This window comes from Barbus barbus, assembly GCF_936440315.1.
Source record: "Barbus barbus genome assembly, chromosome: 12".
In the NCBI taxonomy this organism is placed as follows: Eukaryota; Metazoa; Chordata; class Actinopteri; order Cypriniformes; family Cyprinidae; genus Barbus; species Barbus barbus.
Window position 1 is genome coordinate 2,043,213 of NC_136740.1, and position 21,246 is coordinate 2,064,458.

At 37.0% G+C, this 21,246-nt stretch overlaps 1 protein-coding gene across 2 annotated transcripts in view; it reads left to right on the forward strand.

Annotated features, from left to right (window-relative positions):
• LOC306877639 (aryl hydrocarbon receptor nuclear translocator-like) overlaps positions 1–19,379 on the forward strand; it is a 29,477-nt gene extending 10,098 nt beyond the window's left edge. Inside the window, exons 6-21 of one of the 2 annotated variants that reach the window (XM_079429507.1) lie at positions 71–284; positions 362–464; positions 1,659–1,724; positions 1,805–1,890; positions 1,997–2,073; positions 4,273–4,407; positions 5,227–5,301; positions 6,598–6,749; positions 8,193–8,315; positions 8,555–8,639; positions 10,697–10,736; positions 11,337–11,424; positions 13,090–13,270; positions 14,047–14,227; positions 14,310–14,455; positions 17,703–19,379. In XM_079429507.1, coding sequence (XP_079285633.1) covers positions 71–284; positions 362–464; positions 1,659–1,724; positions 1,805–1,890; positions 1,997–2,073; positions 4,273–4,407; positions 5,227–5,301; positions 6,598–6,749; positions 8,193–8,315; positions 8,555–8,639; positions 10,697–10,736; positions 11,337–11,424; positions 13,090–13,270; positions 14,047–14,227; positions 14,310–14,455; positions 17,703–17,789 — 1,839 coding nt within the window. In that variant the 3' untranslated portion in view covers positions 17,790–19,379. The remainder of the gene's footprint in view (positions 1–70; positions 285–361; positions 465–1,658; positions 1,725–1,804; positions 1,891–1,996; positions 2,074–4,272; positions 4,408–5,226; positions 5,302–6,597; positions 6,750–8,192; positions 8,316–8,554; positions 8,640–10,696; positions 10,737–11,336; positions 11,425–13,089; positions 13,271–14,046; positions 14,228–14,309; positions 14,456–17,702) is intronic. The other variant, XM_079429508.1, reaches the window with a different exon arrangement.
• Positions 19,380–21,246: the final 1,867 nt, after the last annotated feature.

Genomic DNA, 21,246 nt, shown 5'->3' on the forward strand with positions numbered 1-21,246 from the left:
CTGAATCATATTCATGATTTAATTGTTAACACTTTCATCTCAAAATATGTTCTTATCTCTGTCTCTGTAGGAGCTGAAGCACCTGATTCTGGAGGCGGCTGATGGGTTTCTGTTCGTAGTGTCGTGTGAAACCGGCCGTGTGGTTTATGTGTCGGACTCTGTCACACCGATTCTGAACCAGGCTCAGTCGGATTGGCTCGGATCATCACTGTATGACCAGCTCCATCCAGACGACACAGAGAAACTCAGAGAGCAGCTCTCCACCAGCGAGAACAACAACTCCGGTGAGAAACGACTCTTATCGCTGTCATCCTGCATGCTGACAGTCTGTTTAACTCATCTTCCTCTTCTCTGACTGTAGGTCGGATGTTGGACATGAAAACAGGCACGGTGAAGAAAGAGGGTGGGCAGGCATCTGTGAGGATGGGTATGGGTGCACGCCGCTCCTTCATCTGCAGGATGAGGTGAGGAACAGGAAGAACAGACCTATACTGTAACTGAAAAAAGTCCACCTTCAGCTGCTGCTTCACCTGTCTTTATGCTGTGAAATCTTGACTGATTTTTATAAATAAATGTAAGAGTAACTTTTATATTATTAGTAATACTTACTTGGACTGAAGCAGCTCGGCATTACTTGATTCAGTGCGAGATTCAGTCAAATCAGTGCGTCTCAAATCTGATCATCAGGATCTTTTGAGGAGTGTTTGTTTCCAGAAGCTTTACTCTCACTGTTCCTCAGCGGAGGAATGATCTTCACAAGCCTCCAAAACATCAGGAGCGTTTATTTCTTCATCTCTCAATCAGCGTTGCATTATATGTTTGGATCATTTACATCTCATCTTACGAAGACATATTATTGGAGATATACAGTGATGACTCATATCTATATCTTTTTATGTCTGCTGTTATAAAGATCTCATTGAGTTACATTACAAGCATCAGAATTTCATCTTAATATCCACGTAAATATCAGCATCTGCACGAAATTGCATATTTGTGCTCAGTTTGGGTGCTTAAATAAAATTGAGCTTTTTTTCTTTCATATTCTCACTATATCAGACTATATGAGCCATAATAGCCTGATGTGTCAAATATGATTCTCAACAAAAACGGATAACACTCAGATATTTTTTTTATTTTTTGGGGGGATTTTGTCTAAAGGTTCAATAAACAGTTCCAGCTTAATTAATTTATTTTTTTCAAAAACTGCTTAAAATTAAAAAGGAATATGCTGTTTGCGTACCCCAAAAAATGTTTTTCAGAAAAGTATGGTAACACTTTACAATAAGGTGTCATTTATTAGCATTAGTTAATGTATTAGCTAACATGAGCAATGTATGTATTACACTATTTATTCATCTTTGTTATTGTTTGTTAATGAAAATACAGTTCATTGTTAATTCATGTTAGTTCACAGTGCATTAACTAATGCTAACAAACACAACTTCTGATTTTAATAATGCATCAGTAAATGCTGAAATTAACATTAACTAAGATTAATAAATGCTGTAGAAGTATTGTTCATTCCTAGTTCATGTTAACTAATGAACCTTATGTGTTACCAAAAGTCTTCAATTATGTTCTCAATATAAACTATGTTGTGAAATATTGTGCATGCTACATTATGTGGATTGTAATGTGTGTTTCTCTGTGTCCAGATGTGGAGTGTGTCCTGTAGAGCCGGTGTCCATGAACAGACTGAACTTCCTGAGAAGCAGAAACAGGTGAGGCAGCTCTCTCTCTCTGTATAAGCATATCTCAGTCTTTAAACAGACGCAGATGAAGACCATCTCTCCTCCTGCAGGAATGGACTGGGTCCTCCAAAGGAGGGCGAGCCGCAGTATGTGGTCGTGCACTGCACAGGCTTCATCAAATCCTGGCCTCCTGCAGGTAACAGCACAATACAGAGGAAGTGTCTATTGTTCCCAGAGAGCGGAGCTGAAATCCAGTCAGAGCACAACTGAGACTCATACGGTCCCTTTACCTTCTCTCTCAGGAGTGACTCTTTCTGAAGAGGAGGCCGATAATAATCAGGGAAATCGTTTCTGTCTAGTCGCCATAGGAAGGCTGCAGGTACTTTTCCCTTTTACTCTTCCATTTTATTTCACTTTCTGGGAATTAGATTTGTGTCACATTCAAAGGAATAACACAATTCTGTCATCAGTTGCTCATGTTATCTCATATCTTTCTAAAAGGGCAAGCTCATGTCTGCTCTGTACCTTTAATCGTTTGTAAAAGAGCAACATCGACATTCTACTGAACATCTTATCCTTTGTGTTCCATGTACATGAGAAGGGTTCGGAGAGACATTAGGGTGAATTAATGAGGATATAAGGTTCACTTTTTAATTAACTGTGATTCTTTAAATATGTAATTTATGACCAACAACTTAAAGGTGTAATAAAATTGTCACATATGATCATCAGGCTTTTGAGGAATGTTTATTTATTTATCTCTCAATCATTGTGTTGCATTGAATTATGTTTTGATCATTTACATATCATCTTAAGAAGACATTAATGGCAGATCAATGACAACTGATATTTATTCATTTACTCTAATTGCACCAAATTGCTAATTTTTGCTCTTTTTGGGCCTCTGAATAAAAATTAGCTGTTTTATCATCAATATTTTTGCTATATATCATACTATATAAGCCTTAAAAGCCTTACAGATCAAATATGATACTCAGCAAAAAACACAAAACGCATAGGTTTTTTGTTTCTCTTTTAAGGGTTCAATAAACTGTTCCAGTTTTTAAAAATAAATTTAGAATTTTGTTCAAACCCAAACCTATATGACTTTTCAGAATCAGGATCAGAATGAGCTTTATTGGCCAGGTATGTTTACACATACGAGGAATGTGTTGTAGTGACAGGAGCTCCACAGTGCAACAGGACAAGAATAATACAAATATCCAAATAGGCAATGTACAAAGCAGCAAAAACACCATATATAATATAGACAACTATGTATGTACAGGTCAAGTATGTGCAAATTAGAAATGAGAAAATACAAATAAAATTAGTGAGTGTGGTGAATGGATAGTGTATTATAGTTGTGTGTTCCACGTTTATTATTGAGTGTTCATGGGATGGATTGCCTGAGGGAAGAAACTGTTCCTGTGCCTGGTCGTTCTGGTGCTCAGAGCTCTGTAGCGTCGACCAGACGGTAACAGATCAATTGTGTTTCATCTTTGAAACACAATCGAAGATATTTTTAATGAAGCATGAGAGATTTCTGTCTCTCCAATGAAAGTCTATTCCACTAAAAACTTTGACAATTCGAAAAATTCATGAAGAGATTGTAAAATGAATCCATATTAATCAAGATGTATAATCCAAGTCTCCTGACGAGACCTGGTTGCTTTATATGGTAAACCGATTTAATTGACATTTACTTAGAATTGACTTTTATTTACATTATAAACGTTGATCAACATACATTCACAGAGCTAGTGTTAATTCTGTCAGCTATTTTCAGTTTCAGTCTTAGTCCTGTGTTAAATGTCCTTGTTAGTTTTTATCATATTTAGTTTTAGTCAATGAAAACATTTTAGCAATAAGATTATTAATTAACTGCACAGCAGTATTCATTTTGGCAGCCATTTTTAATTTAGTCTTACTCAAATGTCCATTTTAGTTATCATATTTATGTGTCAATGAAATGTATGAGCATTTTAGAGGAGTGTAGAGCAGTCTGCAATAACATTTTGTCTCCTTTTTTGACGAAAATAAAAATACATTTTTGGTAAAGTTTTTTTTTTTTTTTATACATTTTAGTCTCGTCTTTTTTCGTCAATGAAATTGCATGTTGATATAGTCATAGTCATCGTTTTTGACCTTATTGTCATCTCGTCTTAGTCATGGGAGAAAAGCTCTTTAGCGAACATTTTTCGTCATAGTTTTCATTAACGAAATTAACACAGAGCTCAACAAATTTGGTAGACAAAAGCTCACGTGCTTGTTTGTCTCATTAGAACCAATGAGGTTTGTTCTTGTGTGTATAAATCAGATCTGTTCATCATATAAAGTGATTGTGTCTCCTCGGAAAGCCTGGGCTAAACCTCTCAAAACCTATTTATGAACTTTATGAATCATAAAGGTTTTGGTTGTGTAGACTTTTATGGGGGAAGAGAAATCTCTCATTTGAGTTTCAGAAATGAACAGCAGTCATACAGGAGTGGAACAGCATGTTTAGAATGAGTAATTGATGACAGAATTTTCGTTTTTTGGGTGTACTGTCTCTTTAAGATCCTCTGTTGTCATGCAGGTCACATGTTGCCCGAGCGACACAAACATAAATAACATCAGCGTTCCAGTGGAATTTATTTCCCGCCACAGCTGTCAGGGTCTCTACACCTTTGTGGATCACCGCTGTCAGGCGACAATCGGCTACCAGCCTCAGGTAGGCCTCAAACGACATGTGCTATTAATTTAAAGATGAAATACCATAGAGCAAAAAAAAAAGATTTAGTGAGAATATAACTGAAGGAAATATCTATTTGCTAAATGAACTAAGCCAACTAACATTATACATATTATTTTGGTTTCTGTACCCAGTATTTTTTTTAATTCCACATGCAATGAAAATACATGTATCGGTACTCTGTATCGGCCAGTTCTGGAAAAAGTGCTCTTACCATGCACTAATTACAGTACGTTTTGATGTAAAACAAAATCTGATCGTTCAAAGTCTATCAAGTTTATTACAAAATACACATAAATGTGGTTTTGATGCTGTTTAATGTGAGATCGCTGTAGCTTCAGTTCAAGTAGCACGTGAACCGATCATCTATTCCTCTTTACTGCAAGTTATAGCACAAAATAAGCATGACTGAACATCAGAAGGGGTTGAAAGAAACAATAACTTACTGAAATGAATCATAAAATAACTAGAGAGGAGCATTTTGATAAATACATGCACTGTATTACATACCATTGTATTTTACTTAACCTGTAGTCTTCATTATTTAATGTATGTTTAAATAATTCATGAGATCACCGTTTAAATGTTTACATGACAATTGTATATGATTAAAATTGTGCAATTTAAACGTTTATACATAACTCAGTTATATGTGAGTACTGATTATTAAATTAATTTGATTAATAAAAAAAACATTTTTGGTTTCATTTTTCTCAGCTAAATTAAAACTTTTTATTAATTTGGGTGCATCACTAGTCTTGCAGTGTTTTCCATCGTTTGTGTTGTTGTGTGACACAGGAGTTACTGGGGAAGAACGTTCTGGAGTTTGCACATCCAGAAGACCAGGGCTTACTGCGAGACAGCCTTCAGCAGGTGTGTGTGTGCTTTTACATGACACCGTTACCAAAGTTAATGTAAGAAAAATGTATTTCATATTTTATGTAGCGTCTATGACTGGAAATAGTCCTTTGGGGGCTTTTTGCCTTTATAAAAGGACAGCAATAACAGTATTACACCAATTTTTAATACATATTTAAATAAATACATATTAAAAAAAATTGACACATTAGCATATAATAGGCTATATGATCATGCAGTGGCGGACTGGCCATCTGGAGCACCAGGAATCTTCCCGGTGGGCCGCTGTACAATGTGGGCCAGCCCATTGCTAAAAAAGAATGAATTATAGTAAATGCATGTAGCCTATATCCGTTCATTGGGCCAGACGAATGGCCTGAGCAGCCCACTTAAGTCAAAAATGCTAACTAATTTAGCGCGCTCTGGCTCAATGCAGCGGCTCAAAAGCGCTCATCAATATCAAAATGTTTTAGCCAATCAAATGGAAGAAGGCGGGATTTACTGTGCTTCCAGAAACTGAGCTGAGCATTTGAATGTGAGCTGAGGTAAGATGTAAACAGCTGAACATGATGAGACAATTCAGCAAAATTTGCCAACTGTTTACAAAACATGTTAAACGACAGGCATTAATTTTCAGGGATGCAAACTACCACTGGCCTTTTCGAATTCCTCAGATTTGAATGCCATCTACATTATTTCCCACATTAACGTAGCCGTTTTCAGCAGACATAATATAACAGTGAATGTTTGTATATCGTTATATTTCACATGTCTAAGAAAATGTGTCAAAAAACATACTAAATAAATATAATTCTCAAATAAACTCAAATTAAAAAAATAAACCTCTTGTCAAGTAATTGAAAGACACAATAAAAACAGCCCCATTCTGCACTACATCCCAAGTCTTCTAGAGCAGAGCATTCTTATATGGACTGATATCATGGTAGGCATTTAACTTAAGTGATATTAAACTGTCCCTATATGTAAAAGAGATGTGTAAAAATATTTACAAATTGCCATATTTACCAGGAAAAACACATTATAATGTAAAGAAGTATGACAGTTATTCATTAATGTTAATGATAATAATAATAAAAAACATTTTTATTTCTGTATTGTGTTATATTTGAATGTTAGTAAGTAGTGTTAAAATGGCTCTAATGAGCTGGTGGGTTTATGGTGTGGTGGGCCACTCTTTAGCCCCAGTCCACCCTGTGATCATGTGGTGCTCATTTGATCAGAATGTAGATCTGGGCCTATTGTTTTCATCACAGTGTGATGGATTAATGACCTCTGACCCCCCTGATGCAGGTGGTGAAACTGCGAGGTCAGGTGCTTTCGGTGATGTTCCGGTTCCGCTCTAAATCCCGCGAGTGGATCTGGATGAGAACCAGCTCCTTCACCTTCCAGAACCCTTTCTCTGAGGAGATCGAGTACATCATCTGCACCAACGCCAATGTCAAGTTAGTATCGAAATGCATCACAAGATCACATACTGACTTCACAGCAAAAGGTGTTTGCTTTGATATTTTGTTATCTAATGCAAGTTAAAGGGATAGTTCACCCAAGAATGAAAATTCTGTCATTATTTACTCATGGATTATTTTAACGATGTCCTTGCTATGTTTCTGAGCCTTGATGGCGTGAGGATCCTTGCTGTCTATGGGAGGCTCAGAGAGCTCTCGGAGTGCATCAAAAATATCTTAATTTGTGTTCTGAAGATGAATGAAGGTCTTACAGGTTTGGAACGACATGAGGGTGAGTAATTAATGACAGGATTTTCATTTTTGGGTGAACTATCCCTTTAATGCTGTTTACATTGCAACTTCAGTATTGAAAGACGTTTTGGGACCACTGTTTAATACTCTCAGATTGTTTAGGCCTCATGTTATTCAGTGTTGTCTAATCTAGTATGACTTTATGCAGTGTATCGTATGCTTTTATGATCAAAGGGTAATTCCTGTGGAGGTAATCAAATGTAATTCAGTTTGTTTGACAGCGTGTGTGGGACTTATTTCACCCCAAAATACTAATAAAAAGAGGAAATTATATAGAAAAGAAGAGTGTATAAATTAAGAAGCTGATAATTGTTTTATGTATTTTGGGTCACTAAGATTGTTTACTTTTTTTTTGAAAGAAGTCTCTTCTGCTCACTAATCCTGCATTTATTTGATCAAAAATACAGTAAAAACAGTAATATTATAAAATATTATTAAAATGTAAAATATGTGAATATGTGTTAAACGTAATTCATTTCTGTGATCTGCAGCTGTATTTTCAGCATCATTACTGCAGTCTTCAGTGTCACATGATCTTCAGAAATCATAATAATATACTGATTTACTGATTTATTATCAATGTTGAACACAGTTGTGCTGCACAATATTTTTTTGGAAACCGTGATACATTTTATGTTTCAGCATTCTTTGATAAATATAAAGTTCAAAAGAACAGTGTTTATTTGAAATGGAAGTCTTTTGGAACGTTATAGTCTTTACTGTCACTTTTGATCAATTTAATGCATCATTGATGAATAAAGTATTAATTTATTTCAAAAACAAAAAGGTTACTGATTCCAAACTTTTGTTTGTGTGAAGTCATTGCATCACAGTAATGTGAATCATCACTGAGAATGACATAAAAACAAAATAAACATCTGGATACATGATGATGATGAGACTTTAAATAAAATCAGCTGAATTGTCCTGAAAATGCAAAATTGTCACAATTCAAAATATTCAAATGCCCCCCAAAATTGCCATTTGTTTATTTTTTTTATTTTTGGGGTCAGTTTAGAGTTGTAAACCATGTGTGTGTGTCTGAGAGAGTGAGCGTGTTAATTCAGCTCCGCTCTCAGTTTAATCTGACCGCTTTCTCTCCACCAATCCCTCCGGTTTGCGTGACAGTAGAGGGACGAATCAGGACTCCCTGTCCCCCCTCTCTTCCCCAGGGGTTTCACTGCCCCCTTCACTGGGGCAGAGCAGTCTTAACTGCCCCTCCACCCCCAGCCCAGGGCAGGTCACAGCGAGGTGAGAGCAGACCAATGGCACACTGGCTCTTTCTTTCTCCTCTGCTCTGTCTCTCTCGGGTGAGCCTCTTTCCGTCCCGTCTGCTGCTGTCTGTCGGTGGTGGGTTAACAGCATGCTCTCTTCCCGTAGGTAGCTGTGCTGTCCGTAGTAAGCTGAGATTGCTGTAGGTTGGTGGTGGCGGGTCTGACGGTCATGACTGTAGGATCTCACTCATATCAGTGTCCTTTGCTCTTCTGCAGGCAGATGCAGCAGCAGCAGGTCGAGTTAGACGGAGGGATGGGACGGGACGCAGCGTTTGAAACCAGTCAGGTCACTCTCCCTCAGGTAAACACACCTGAACTAGGGCTGCACGATAAATCAATAAATTTCATGTTCTTTTAAGTGCGTTTACTACAGAGAGCCGTAGTTCACTGAGAAGCTACGCAAACAACTTTATTATCGCAGTGCTTTTTCATAATGTCGATGTATAATATCGGTGATATCGTCTGCAATAATGAACGGGATATTGCGTAGCTTGTCAGTGAACTACGGCTCTGTGTAGTAAATGCTGCTCCATCTGAAAGCACGTGATGGAGATTTACTACTGATCACAGAACCGGCTTTACTGACGAGATGCGCATGAATACCGCATGCGATATATCACGCAGCTCTAACCTGAACTCACACACTTGCTCAAACTGTAACATCAAACTGTGTTGTTTAGTGCACAGGGTTGATTGGCAGATTGAATAGGTACAACTAGGGATGCACGATATTATCGGACTGATATCGGAATCGGCCAATAATGGCTTTAAATGTAAATATCGCCATTGGCCTGATATGAAAAAATATGCGGATATGTCTTGCCGATAAGAGGAATGGGTTTAACTCACGTGTCTCAGGCTGTGCTAGTGATTAGATCATGTCAACAGTGTGGCTCATTCTTGAAGCAATGTGTTGTCTGAATGATAATTAGATTTAGATCTCTGCACTTACTCTGTGAAAGCATGTACAGAATGACGCGCTCTGTAATAGCATGTGTAGCGGCAGCCTCCCCCAGGTCCTAACGCCCGGTCGGTATGGAGATTTAATCTGTAGGGGGCGCTGTTGGCCTACTTATTAAATTAAAAGTAAAATAGCCTTCACAAATAACATTTAGACTGTATTTCTGATTAAATAAAGCAGTAATTGATGTCATAAAATAATGAGTATGTTTTGATTTAATGGTCAGAAGCTATAGCTTAAATGAAAAAAAAAATCACAAACATGACGCTTGTAAATTAAATAATTTTATATATACTGATTTTCAGAATTTTTACAACTCATTAGTTTTAGATCGCCTACAAATGTTAAATCTTAAAATAAAATAAAATGTTAGGGTTAACATCTTTCTGGGGGGCAAAATTTTGCGATTGATATAGTTTATTTATAGTTATTTTCAATGTACTGTCAAAAAACCTTTTGTTAATTTTTTATTTAATTCTAATAAATAAGTTCTTGTTAAAAACTAACCAAAAGGAAAAATATTTTGCTTATAATTTCTGCACAGGAGAGACTTGGTTCCAAACGAAAGGAAATATATCGGCATCGGTATTGGCCAAAATTAGAGGAAAAATATCGGATATCAGCAAAAATCCAATATCGTGCATCATTAGGTACAACCCATTTGGACCATGCACCTGGCGCACCAGCTGTTTTTTCCGTTGTTAAACTAGCAAAAGTGGATTCGGACACAGCCTCAGTGCGCCTAGATTGTTAAAAAGGGCCCTAAAAGTGTAAATTTAGTTGTTTAATGAAATGTTATAACACTGGTTTCCCTAAAATGCTAACAACAAAATGATTCACTCTTGGGGATTTTGGTTGTGTAGATCTTATTTACCCCTTTACACTGCTAAATAATTAACTGTTGCGAGTCATTTTAGATCCAGAACAATAGAAGTGTACAATGTTTGTTTTCTTTTTTTTTTAATGACTAGTTACAGCCAACTGAAGTAGTCACAATAGCATAGTATTATATTATAGTAGCATAGCATATTTCTCAATTTCACCTCATTTATATAAGCAAATATTCAACAGTAAAAATCTACACTTCTATAGTTTAAAAAGAAGAAAATATGAGAGTTTATTATGTATTGAGCCAGATTGCTGCTATCTGAAAATTAAAAAAGAAAATACCATGGCTTAAGAAATGAAATTGGTCAAAAATTAGCAATGAATGAATTTTTTTTTTTTTTTCATTTGTCATTTCAGATGTGAAGTGTTTCTGTTGGCTCACTTTAATAACAAAACTAATTTTTCACATGAAGTTTCTTCAGCTCTATTGAGATTTGCTAACCTGTTCACAAGTTGAAATGAGTAACAACAACACAATGAGTGACTGTCTCCATCTGTGTTTGTCTCAGGTGCCGGTGCAGACTGTGAGTGTAGTCAGTCCTGATCACAGTAAGACTCCCTATTATTATTATTATTCAGTATTTTTTCCATATTATCAGATTTTGATATCACAATATTTATTAATAGAATTAATGGGAAAGGAATGTTTGTTAGACATTCGGAATGTAAACATAGTAAGCTACCTTCCTATTTAGTGCCACTTGAAATAGTTTTTTTTTTTTTTGGTGAATTCTGTTAATACAACTAATACAATGCAAATTATTACAATTTATCTTTAAAAATGCTTTCTAATTAAATAAAACATTACAAATGTATTTATTTTTTTAAATGCAATGAACTTTTGAATAATTTAAATTGCATTTTTTATTTTTTTTATTGCATTTGTATTTTTTTTGGTCAAAATAAGGTACTACACAGAACTTGTATAAGAAATTAGAACATGGATGAATTTGACAATAGCGTTTCTCATATCAAACTGAAATGTGTGTGTAGTAGACGAAACTGTGCTGCTGATTCATGCAGATCCAAACACACTAGATCATCGAATAAATACTCAAAAGTTTATTGTTGATACTGAGTTTTTCGATAGTGATCTATCGCGCATGCCTAATTCACAGTCAGTGATTGACAGGTGTCTGTCTCTCTCAGACTCTCAGGCCGTGTCCTCCAGCGGACAGCAGGTTTACCTTCCAGCAGCGTCTTTCCCCAGCTCTGCATGCCCCAGCGAGCCCTTCAGGTGCCACACACACACACACACACACACACACACACACACACTAGGGATGTGCATCTCATGACTGAGGCCGATATGATACGCATCTCGATGCATTAAAGATACATATGAAGCAGCTAGCGATACGATTCAACACAATACAATGCAGTGCGGAAAATATGATCACTTTTAATGCCTCGAGGCCTGTTTCATAAAACAAGTTAACCAAATAAGCCAGGCTTATTTCATTTAGTCTGACTCATTGTCAAATGATTTGGTTCCATAAAGCCATTTTAGCATAGGCCTAGATCAAGCTCAGTCACATTAAGGGCTGCTTAAGAATAAGTGTGCACAAATTGGCAAGATTGTGAACTTAATTTGTCGTTTATGGAACCCCTTTATCTCCGTTTGATTTGTTAGGTTTTGGAGTTTAATCCCCGCTTTTCCTCAGGTCTCCGCAGTGTTGTGATGTGTCATATTCACACTGCAGCGGTGATGAATCTACATATAAAATATTGATCACTTTCTAAATAATAAAATTACAGTGTATCCACTAGCAATTAGATATAAATAAATTGTTTTTTACCGATGCAACTGTTAGAAATGATGCATCGCGTTATAAATGCCAACTTGTAGCTGATGCAAACGTTTTAAACCGATGCATCACATTGTTATCTTTTTATGTCGATGCACCGAGCAAATCAGGGAATCTTCCCATCCCTAACACACACACACACACACTCACACTCACACTCACACACACACACACACACACACACACACACACACTCACACACTGTGAGGCTTTACAAGCCAAAACAGTCCACACGCACCTTTTCAGAATCTGCAAAACGTTAATTATTTTACCAAAATAAGAGGGATCATACAAAATGCATGTTATTGTTTATTTAATACTAACCTGAATAAGATATTTCACATAAAATATGTTAAAATATACTCCACAAGAGAAAATAAGTTGAATTTATAAAAATGACCCCGTTCAAAAGTTTACATCCCCTTGATTCTTAATACGGTGTTGTTAAAATACTATAAAATGTTAAATATATATCTTGTTAAAATAGTTGTTTTAATACTACAATTGATTGCTTCTTATGTCCTCATTTGTAAGTCGCTATGGATAAAAGCATCTGCTAAATGACTAAAATAATTAAAACATCATAATGCAATTACTTTGATTATTGGAAATAATCGCATTATTTGTGCACATGTAAACTTAGTCATTGTTGGAAAGGGTTCAAATACACAAAAATGCTGGAAAACCAAAGATTTTGTGGGAGCTGAGGGATTTTTCTGAAGAACAGCAGGCAGATGAACTGTTCGAGACTCATGAACAACTATCACTAAACAAACAAAACACAGCTGTGGATCGTTCAGGAAACAACACAGTATTAAGAATCAAGGGGATGTAAACTTTTGAATGGGGTCATTTTTATTCAACTATTGAATTCAACTATTATTTTGTCTTGTGGAGTATATGTAAACGTCTTTTATGTGAAACATCTTATTCAGGTCAGTACTAAATAAACAATAACATGCATCTTGTATGATCCCTCTTATTTTGGTAAAATAATTAACATTTTGTAGATTCTGAAAGGTGTATGTAAACTGTTGACTTCAGCTGTATGTTGTTTTGGCGTGACCTCACTCGCGGCTGTCGTCTGCTCTCAGGTCAGCTGGAATGGCTCAGCAGATGGTTCCTCACTCAGCGGGTCAGATGCTGGCGCAGATGTCCCGTCAGAACACACCGTCTGGAGTCAGCGGCAGCAACAACAGCCCCATTCAGGCCCAGACGGGTCCCACAGCGCCTCCTGGAGTCTGGTCTGCCGCACAACTGCCCTTCAACACACAGGTAGACATTTAAAGTGTGGAGGGAGAGTGTTTACACCTGACCAACAGTCAGACACGGAAGGCACAAGATTTAGTTATTATTTAGTTATCATTGCTTTTTGGGCAATGTTGTCATCAGTGGGCAACCAGGTGAGACACAGGGCCCACGACTGATCCAGATAGACATTTGTTACCCATTCTCAATGGAAAAGTGCCCAAGCAAAATTGCTCAAAAAGTTGTCCTGTGTATCATCAGCCTAAGATTGTTTAATGTTTTTGAAAGAAGTCTCTTCTGCTCACCAAGGCTGCATTTTTTTTAATCAAAAATAATATTGTGAAAAAATTATTTAATAATAATTTAAAATAGGTTTTCTATTTATACATGTTTGAAAATGTAATTTATTCATGCGAAATAGTTCAATTAACTAATTTACTGAAATAGAAATCTTTCGTCAAATTTATTCAATGTCATGTTTGATCAATTGAATGAGTCCTTGCTGAATAAAAGTGTTTTTCTTTTCTTGAGCAGTAAATCAGCATATTTCTGAAGATCATGTGACTCTGAAGACTGCAGTAATGATGCTGAAAATACAGCTTTGATCACAGAATAAACTACAGTTTAACACATTCACATAGAAAACAGCTGTTTTAAATTGGAATAATTGCTGTTTTTACTGTATTTTTGATCAAATAAATGCAGCCTTGGTGAGCATTTAAAAAAAAAAATCTTCAAAATCATAACTGATTCTTTCACTATAAAGAATGTGATTTTTGTTGTAAGTACTCTCTGTCTATCAGATGGCAGGTCAAGTTGGAAAGAGTCAGACTCCTCAGTTTAACATGGGAGGTTTCAGCTCCGCACCTACTTCCTCCACTTCCTCTTCCTTTTGCCAGATGGGCGGGGCTTCTGCTTCAATGGCCAACGCATCAAATTACCCACAAATAAACAGTCACAGCAACCCTTCAACTAATGGATTCAGTAAATATTTTACAGAATGTTTTTAATATTGAACAGTTTTTCCTGTTCCAGCGCTCAGTTTTGCTCTTGCTCTTTCGTTCAGGCGATATTAATCAGATGGGAGCGCAGTTCAGCTCCAGGCCAGCAGAGGGAGTGTCAGGGTGGCAGCAGTGGCCAAATCAGCCACACACACAAGGCCCTGCAGACACACACCAGCAGTCTCAAAACAGCCAGCCAGAGATGTTTCAGGTGAGTGGAGCCGACACAACCAGTCATGTTTGTGTGACATTTGCTCAAATTAAATGAAAATTTGCTAAAAATGCACTCACCCTCAGTCCATCTAAGATTAGGATGAGTTTGTTTCTTCATCAGGTTTATAGAAATGTGTCTCTGCATCAGTGTCTCAGCAATGGATGCTCACTATCACGGTTTTAGGGTCACGGTTTCGGTACAGTTCGGTATGTTTAGAGAAACACTATACTGTCAAATAACAAAGAAAATAAGAATAATCTAACTACAAGCAACAGCGCAAATAATAATACAATAGAGTAAAGAGACAAAATACACAGTGATTTACAAGGTTTTTTTAGGTACAGCAATCGAATAAAGTAATCAAATGTAAAACAGAATTGCATATTTGACTGTATAAATTAAAGATTAATCTTAAAGTTACAAAAGCAATTCAATCAAGAGCAGTGAGTGATTTCTTTGTTGCTGTTTGATTAATATTAAGAGTGCTGTCACTTTAAGAGAATGCACTGATCCAGTACGTTCAGCCGGCTATGTCTGCTATAGGATACTTGTGAATTTGTCCATTCAAACACAAAACTTCAGAGAGAGCTTAATATTTGTGCGGTTCTGATGAGCGCACGCACAAATCTTTTCACTGCGTGCCGAGCTCGCGTCCTCTGGCTCTTAAATGTTTAAAGTGGCAAAGCTTACAAGAGTTTAGTTTAAACACAGATATTAACGTGTGCTGTTCAGGTCTCACCGGTGCGTGTGCTATCAGCACCGGGTGATGATGACGGAATAAATGCTCATAATCCAGCATACGGCACTCGCATTGAACAAGAGTGAATGCTTTGTCCACTTTTTTTCTTCTGTTCATCGCTGTTGTAATGTACTGGGAAGCCAGAATACGCATTAACAGAAACATGCATTAGCCGAACCCTGTTTGTTTTATTATTATTATTATTTAGTCATTTAACAGACACTTTTATCCAAAGCGACTTACAAATGAGGACAACAGAAGCAATCAACTGTAGTATTAAAACAACTAAAAACAGATCCAAAACTAAAAGCTAAAACTTTATAAATACTACCTATACACATTTTAAAAATAAACAAATTAAATAAAAATGACAAATGCATACAACAAAAATTCAAAACTTAACATTTAAATGAAAAAAAGCTAAAAACAAGTATAATAATGATTCTAACATAACACTAAGCCAACCACCAAAAAAACAACTATATATATATATATGTATATGTACAACCACACACACACACACACACACACACATATATATATATATATATATATATATATATATATATCCATTTATAAATTCAGTATATATAATTTCATTTCTATTTAGTTTGTTGAAATATTAAAATAACTCAAATTAAATAAAACTAAAACTTAATAAAAATAAATTCAGACATTATTTAACTAAAATTAAAATAGATGATAAATACAAATCACGACAGTATCTCAGTAATCCTAAGAAATAACACTGAGCCGAACACACTTGATAAAAACAACAACTTATACATACACACAGTAAGAAATGGTTATAAAAACTGAAACAAGTTCTAGAAAAGGGGAGAAATCAAAAGCGATACTTTTTTACAAAGTATCTATCATTATTTTTTACTTGTTTTACGTGTTATTTATAACAAGCCATATTGCACATGCGTTGTCAGATTTAAGTTGAGCTAGCGCGTGCCGAACCGTGTGTGGAGAGACATTCGGTTCAATGTCTTTTCCACAAACCGAGCCACCCCTAGTTAGTTTATATTAATGTTTCTAATTTGAGTGGTACGGGTAGGTTTTCACAGGAAATTCGAGCATGGCACTGCGTCATTACGTCTGTAAACATGAAGAAGTTGTCCCATCTAGAAGGCTATCGCATGTGAGGATCCTGCATTTATAGCCTTTTCTCACAGCAGCTAGAGTAATTCAATGTATCATTTTGATGGCAGATTGTGATCCAGAAAGGATTGTGTGTTTATGAAACACGCGTGAATGAAATGAAATTATATTCCAGGTTTTAAACGTGCTTCTGACTACAGATATCCTGGGATTACACAAGATTTGTATTTTAAAGAAAACCAGTTCGAAGGAAGATTAATTTGCTTTTTGGGTTGCTTTTTCTAATACACACTATACTCACTATAGTCACGCAATGCTGGTGTTGTTAACATTAATCATTTGAGAATAAAGTATAACCATAATAATAATTTGCAGGGTTTGATGTGATACGAGCTAACCGATCGTTAGATTTAACCACCATTGGTAGCGTGATTTATGGTAATGCTTTTTTCCTCAGTTGGTCAGAACAAACGTGGCAGACTTGTTACTTGTTCAGATGACAATATACGGTGAAAATTCTTATTTGGGTCATATATTCCAAGACATAGGCTAGAATCTGTGATTACGAAGTGTTTGATTCACAAACATTGTGGTGACTGACAGCTACACATTCACCTCAAAACATTAGATTCATCCGTGCTGGAGCCGTGCCGGAGTACACACCACGTAATAAAGATAATTCTGCCCCTGGCTGCAATACCAGGTTTTCAACAGAGATGGCGACAAAAAGGCAAAATTTACGGACTGCAGCTTTAACATCTGGAGAAGACAAAAGCTGAAACAAATCCATCATTAGGGATTTTTTCACTAAAATACAGTAATCCATAATAACGCTTCCTCCAGTGAAAAAGTCCACATCAAAATCCAGACACATATTTGTTTAGAGCTGTTTTGGCATGTAAACGCTGCTTGATCTGCAGATTTCTCTCCTGATTCAGACCAGAACACCTTTTCACTGAGGAGGCGTTATTATGGATTATGGACTTATGATTATTTAGTTAAAAACGTCTTAATGGTGGATGTGTTTCAGCTTTGGTCTTCTCCAGATGTTAACTGATGGACTGGAGTGGTGTGGATTATTGTGATGTTTTTATCAGCTGTTTGGACTCTCATTCTGACGGCACCCATTCACTGCAGAGCATCCATTGCTGAGACACTGATGCAGAGACACATTTCTACAAACCTGATGAAGAAACAAACTCATCCTGATCTTGGATGGCTGAGGGAGAGCACGTTTTCTGCTAATTTTCAGTTTTGGGTGAACTATTCCTTTAAAAGAGTATACATTCTGTCATCATGTGCATATGATCTTCTGGTCTTCTGTGGAACAAACATTGACCGAATTGTCGTTCTGCATGGTTTATTCTTTTAACATCCCTCTCTCTTTCTCTTCTTCAGGATGTGATCTCCATGTTGGATCAAACCGGCGGCTTCAGCCATGATGATTTCGTCGAGATGCCCATGTTTCCTCCTTTCCCCGAGTGATCCCGCTTCCAGTCCCTTCCTTCACTCCCTGTCGCTCTCTCACGCGCCATTTCTTACTCTCTTAACCAAATCGATGGCAGAACTGAGGCACAGAGGCGTCTGAAAAAGAGTGAGACTGATGCATTGCGAGAATGGAAGTTATAAGCCATAATGTGAGGATACAGTGTAGCGCACAGACAGACAGGCTTCATTCAAATGTGTTCACTTTAAAATCACGCACAAGTACACACTTTGAGCACAAGCGGTCTCACACTGTCTGCCGTACACGCACATGCTTTGATTTATGAGATGTTGACACACACACACAAAGGCAGTCTGCTCTGTCTGTCTCTGACTGTGATTGTGTACCGATTGCACTGCTTTTGACCCCAATGATGAGAGGAGTCTTGAGTTTGGCCTCAGAGAGTTGCTGTGACTGTGTCAGTCGGGTTTATTGTTGTCTGTAACACAGAAGCTGCAGCTTGTTTTCTTTTTTTCTTGCAGCTTTTTCTTTTTTTCATTCATAACTTGGAATTTGAATCTCATTGATTGTAATTGAATTGGCTTAACAGGATGTTGAATTTGAAAGACAGGAAGATGAATTCCAAATTTACCGAATTGGAATTTCGCATTTTAAATAAACATTGATTCTTGACATCATCTAATGTAATTCAAATGTTTTTGAAAACTACTTTGAAATTTGATTCCATTTTAAATGTTAGTAACACTTTATTTTACAGTGTCCTTGTTACACATCACATGTACTTACTGTAATAAATTACGCATAATACCATGCATTTAACCCTAAAAAGACCCTAACATTAACCCTATATTAACCCTAATTAGTATTACTCAGTACTTCAATGTAATTACGCTGTAAGAAGGACTGCTTAAAATGAAGTGTATCCTTGCTTCCTTGATCTGTTCTGCATCCTGTGTGCTACCTCAGTTCAAATTCAGATGTGTAATGCCCCGGCTTGGGTTCATGTTGGTGCAGTAACACACGCTGATGCAGTAAAACTCCTCTGATCGATTCTGCAGCTTTATCTGTAAAGTTGAGATGGACAGGTGCATCTGTGCCGGTGATGAGCTTTCACTCAGGCATGTTTTTGTGAACGCAATGAAAAAGATTCAAATCAAGCAATAACGAGCAGGATCTGTGTCCTTTAAAGCCATTTATGTTGCTATCCTAATTATTGTTATCATAATGTCTTGTTTTAATATAAAGAGAACCCTTTAATGCTTCATCTGCCCGTGTTTGCCGGCGGGCTTCATCTTTTCATGTGTTCATTTGGAAATCGTCTTGTACAGAGAATATTCCAGAACTTCTATTGGCGGGGTTGATTATTGTTCATTTTCTTTAGATCGAAAGCTTTTTAATGAAAAGTATGATGTTTGCTTTTGAATGTGGGTGTGTCTGTCTTTTTTCAGTACTTTTGTGCATTAAATCGAGTGCTCGTGTCACTCTTTTCCCGGCTCTAGTGTTTTTTTTCTCCTATATTTTCACACAGTTTTGAACAGCAATTTGTGTACAACATAGAAAAATATATGTATGTATATGAAATATTAAAGAGAACTGTTTGCATTTTTTGTATTAAATTGCTATTGTCAAAAAAAATCTTTGTTGGGACCTTTATTTGAACTGTGGACACTCTTTGGTGAGTCTATGAATACAGTACAGTATATCCTGTGTACAGTACATTACCTTTCAATTAGCCATTTTATAATGCATAAAAACAAAAGCAGTATATTATTATGATTTCTGAAGATCATGTGACACTGCAGACTGGAGTAATGATGCTGAAAATACAGCTGCAGATCACAGAAATTAGTTTAACAAATATTCACATAGAAAACAGCTGTTTTAAAGTGTAATATTTCGCAATATTGCTGTTTATTTTTTCTTTAAATAAACACGGCCTTGGTGAGCAGAAGAGACTTTTTTAGTCATTTTTTCAACCCCAAATGTTCTGCACTGGATTCTTATTATTCTGGCAGCAACACTGGTGTTTTTGTCATAATGCTACCAAATCATGGCTGTGTAACTTTTGAAGATTTTTTTTGAAAAGGAGATTCAGTCTTGCGCTGTCGTTTTATACCCATGCTGCGGGGCGGGGTGCGCGTGGCTAATCACGCGCACTAACTGTCATTGGCTTGTTTTGTTAACACTATGACGTAAAGTCGAACGTGACTGACTGAAAGGGAACCTTAGATATCTGTGGAAACTTTCCATTCCATTCTTCAAAATGGAAAAAGATCTTTTAGATTATTAAAATGTTCTAAAATGGTTCTGTTAAGATTCTAATTTCTTTGGAGAACCAAAAATGGTTCTTCAAAACCCATTTGGAACCTTTTTTTTTAAGAGTGTAGTTCATGGGTCAATCCTTGTAGTTTTCAGTTTCCAGCTCCATCACCACCTGCGCTTCACCAGTCTGTGTCCCGATCCATCGGTCTGAGATCTGTCAGTGCTCAGCTCGCCCGTCGCTGGTAACACATGAAGTGCCCTCTGAAGCAGCCTAAAGGGGGGTTTTAAGCCATATAAGGCCTGATTGTTACCAAACTCCTGTTTAACTATTCATCGTGGACACAGGTGCCAAGTGTTGGTGTGTATGTCTCTCAGGCCAAAGGAAGACATACTAATACCTGAGATAAGAGAACACGTATCCCTGACCGACGACTGCAGGGTGAGCCAGCGCCACGATCAAGGCATTTCTTTCGAACAACTTCATTCAGCATTGGTTGAGAATGAAAATTCGAGGTCAGAATCAATTGTATGCAGTTTAGCAGCTCAGTTTATTTTCAAACGCACATTAAGTCTCAAACAGATGAAGAGCAGAGCTGGAATGTGAAACTCATCTGATACAGAGCTGTTTTACGCCGACAGAAGCACAACACCGGTGACTAGGGCTGCTTTTGACGAGAACAACTGGGAATGTAAGGGAAGAAGTCCCATTTGGACAATGCCATGACCAAATCCGGCTCATATCTTGGACGTTTATCACTATATATCATGTGCTTGTCACTCGGTGAAGGTTTGACTCACTAATAGAGTTGAGTCCTTCAATAATCATGGACCTGCCTCTTCCGATGTCTCCACTGGATGTTGATGTGGATTTGGGCTTCGCTCTCTTCTTCTTGGTCCTGCTGTGTTTGTTTCTGTTGGTTACAATGGTCCGCTGTGCTCAGATGGTTCTGGATCCGTACAGCGCCATCTCTGTGTTCACCTATCAGGAGGAGGAAGAGGAGGGATGAAGGTTATTGAGAACCATTGGACTGTAGAAGAACTTTAAAACAGATGCTTCTGGAAACACTCAGAGAACACAAGTGGAAACATCTACACTTTCTCTGACCCTCATTGTGTGGAGACGCTTGGATTTCATTGGAACTCATCCGGGAAAAGGGATCTGAGTGTCATTATGAGATCTCATTACCACCAGGACTCATCACTGAGTGCAAATAAATCAACAAACCTGTGTGT